The sequence below is a fragment of the Pavona decussata genome, unplaced genomic scaffold, assembly GCF_977016875.1.
Source record: "Pavona decussata unplaced genomic scaffold, jaPavDecu1.1 SCAFFOLD_215, whole genome shotgun sequence".
Lineage (NCBI taxonomy): Eukaryota > Metazoa > Cnidaria > Anthozoa > Scleractinia > Agariciidae > Pavona > Pavona decussata.
Window position 1 is genome coordinate 2044724 of NW_028145620.1, and position 2014 is coordinate 2046737.

General features: G+C 42.3%; 1 protein-coding gene across 1 annotated transcript; it reads right to left on the minus strand.

Moving 5' to 3' along the window:
* On the minus strand, positions 1-1688 carry LOC146459965 (beta-1,3-galactosyl-O-glycosyl-glycoprotein beta-1,6-N-acetylglucosaminyltransferase 3-like). Its single transcript, XM_085088777.1, has 2 exons — positions 924-1688; positions 1-196 (listed from the first exon to the last, which is right to left on the minus strand). Exons 1-2 carry the CDS (start codon positions 1604-1606, stop codon positions 1-3), a joined length of 879 nt encoding a protein of 292 aa, XP_084944903.1. The 5' UTR covers positions 1607-1688.
* Between the last annotated feature and the right edge of the window lie 326 nt (positions 1689-2014).

A 2014-nucleotide genomic window follows, 5' to 3' on the forward strand; every position in this document is an offset into this window, starting at 1 on the left:
TTAGCCTTGTGTACTTTCGTCAAGAATACACTCTATTAAATCCTCGCTGGCTTTGAACGGGATTCTGTGTACAAAGATTTTATCTGACCTTTCCGCTCCCAGTACCCACTGCAAGTCTTCGAAAGAGATCCAACACAACTCTCGAACCCAGGTCCCATAACATTTTTTTTTAAAAACATTCTCTGCTGAAAACAATGTTAAACCGGGCGTTCAAACTCTCTTCGAATTGGCATTTTTTCCATCAGGAATGTGAACGTCTTAAAGGGATTTTTTCTCGCTTGCATTATCCTGAAACCGTCGTAGAGAACACCATCACACATTTTATTGAAACGAAAGTTACTGAGAATGCATGTCCTGAATAACGGGTATCCGACGAACGAGCTCTCGTCAGAATCGTCCTACCTTTCAAAGACCAGAAATCGGCGAACGCGGTAAGACACCAACTTAATGATCTCAGCCGAAAGATCGATGCTGATGTCCATCCTGTCTACACAAGTCGGAAGATTAAGAGCAAAATCAAACCAAAGGAACATAAACCTCCCATTGTGAATCAACAAAACGTTGTTTATTATTTCAAATGTGGTCTGTGCAATGCAGACTATGTTGGCTTCACGAGTCGACACTTGCATCAACGTGTGGAGGAACACAAACGATCTGCAATTGGCAATCATGTAAAGGACGAGCATGGACAGGATCCAGAGACCATTAAAAGCAACTTCAGAATCCTGAGAAAGTGTCAGAGCAAACTCGACTGCTTGATCTTCGAGATGTTGTTTATTCGCGACCTAAAGCCGAAACTGAACAAACAATGCGACTCGATCCGCGCGTAGTTATTTGTTTAATTATTTCACTTTTAAATACCTTTTAAATACCTTTTATCGTTTTTAGCGTTCCTTTGTATTTTCCATTTTTGCCGATTCAATGCACGTGGTATCCACACTGTTTGTTCGCCTTGGATACCACCTGGGACCAGCGGATGCCGTTGTAGAGACGAGTACAGCGTTTCATCTGGGATGAGAGTGTCCTTTAAGAATTCAATGAAGTCCTTTCCTATTTGGCTGTAAAGTACAAACTCGACAAACTCTCGTACTGCGACAATGTGCGTTGATCCTTTATAAATTGTAATGTTGTGCGGTGGTGGTGGTTTTCGATTCCCCATTAAAAATTCATTTCCTCTAAGAGTATGGACGACCTTAGTTCTTTTCTTGAACTGCTCGGGCACTTCATAACTCTCTATGCTCTTGTTGTTTTTGAGACTTTGTAATGCTCTTACAATTTGCTTGTTATCGTAAAGTGGAAAATCTTGTCCAACCAAACTAATATAATATTTCCAGTTAACTGGTGGCTGTAACAGCTCCTCCATACAATTGATCTGAGCTTGAACTACTGAAAAATGTCCCCAGATAACGTTAGCGCTCTTTGCTGGGATGAACACATTTGGCAGACAGCGTATCATAGCTTTTATGGCTATACGGAAATCCTCTGACGCTTTCTTGTCGATGTGAATGCAGTAAACATTGTTAGGCATATAGATAGCTTGGAGAATTCGCTCAAACAGACGTGCACCCTTGTATATTGTAAAAGCATAAGCAATTGGCAGCTGCATCTCTTCTTTTGTGACAGGAGGGTGACCAAAACGAGCCTGTAGAACATGGGCGCACTCCTGATCTGGCTTGTAGATGTCAAGGATTTCCGAGTGATCATTTCCTGGGACAAAAGTTCTGTTCAGTTTTTCTTCGCCAGATATAAGCCTTTTGCATCGTTTCCACTCTGTCTCCTTCCGGAAATAAAACGACAAGTAAGTCCAATTTAGGTCAACTCGCTTCGCGAGAATATTTTCGAAGACAAGAAGCAGGCACCAAGGTAAACAGTACATGAACTGTTGATGTAATCTACGATCAGGCTTTCTTTTTGTCGGGGAGCGCGAAAGTGTGGCAGCGCGAGAGTCGGCGGCCGGGAGAACGAAGAAAATAACACGCCTAATACAATCATTGTACGAGTCTTCTGCCGCCTG

Bases quoted from the DNA above. Each gene is read 5' to 3' on its own strand.
- LOC146459965 (XM_085088777.1), bottom strand. From the start codon at position 1,606: ATGCAGCTGCCAATTGCTTATGCTTTTACAATATACAAGGGTGCACGT. The intron at 197-923 runs ATTGAATCGGCA...GCCCGGTTTAAC, and splicing joins ACAGTGTGGATACCACGTGC to ATTGTTTTCAGCAGAGAATG.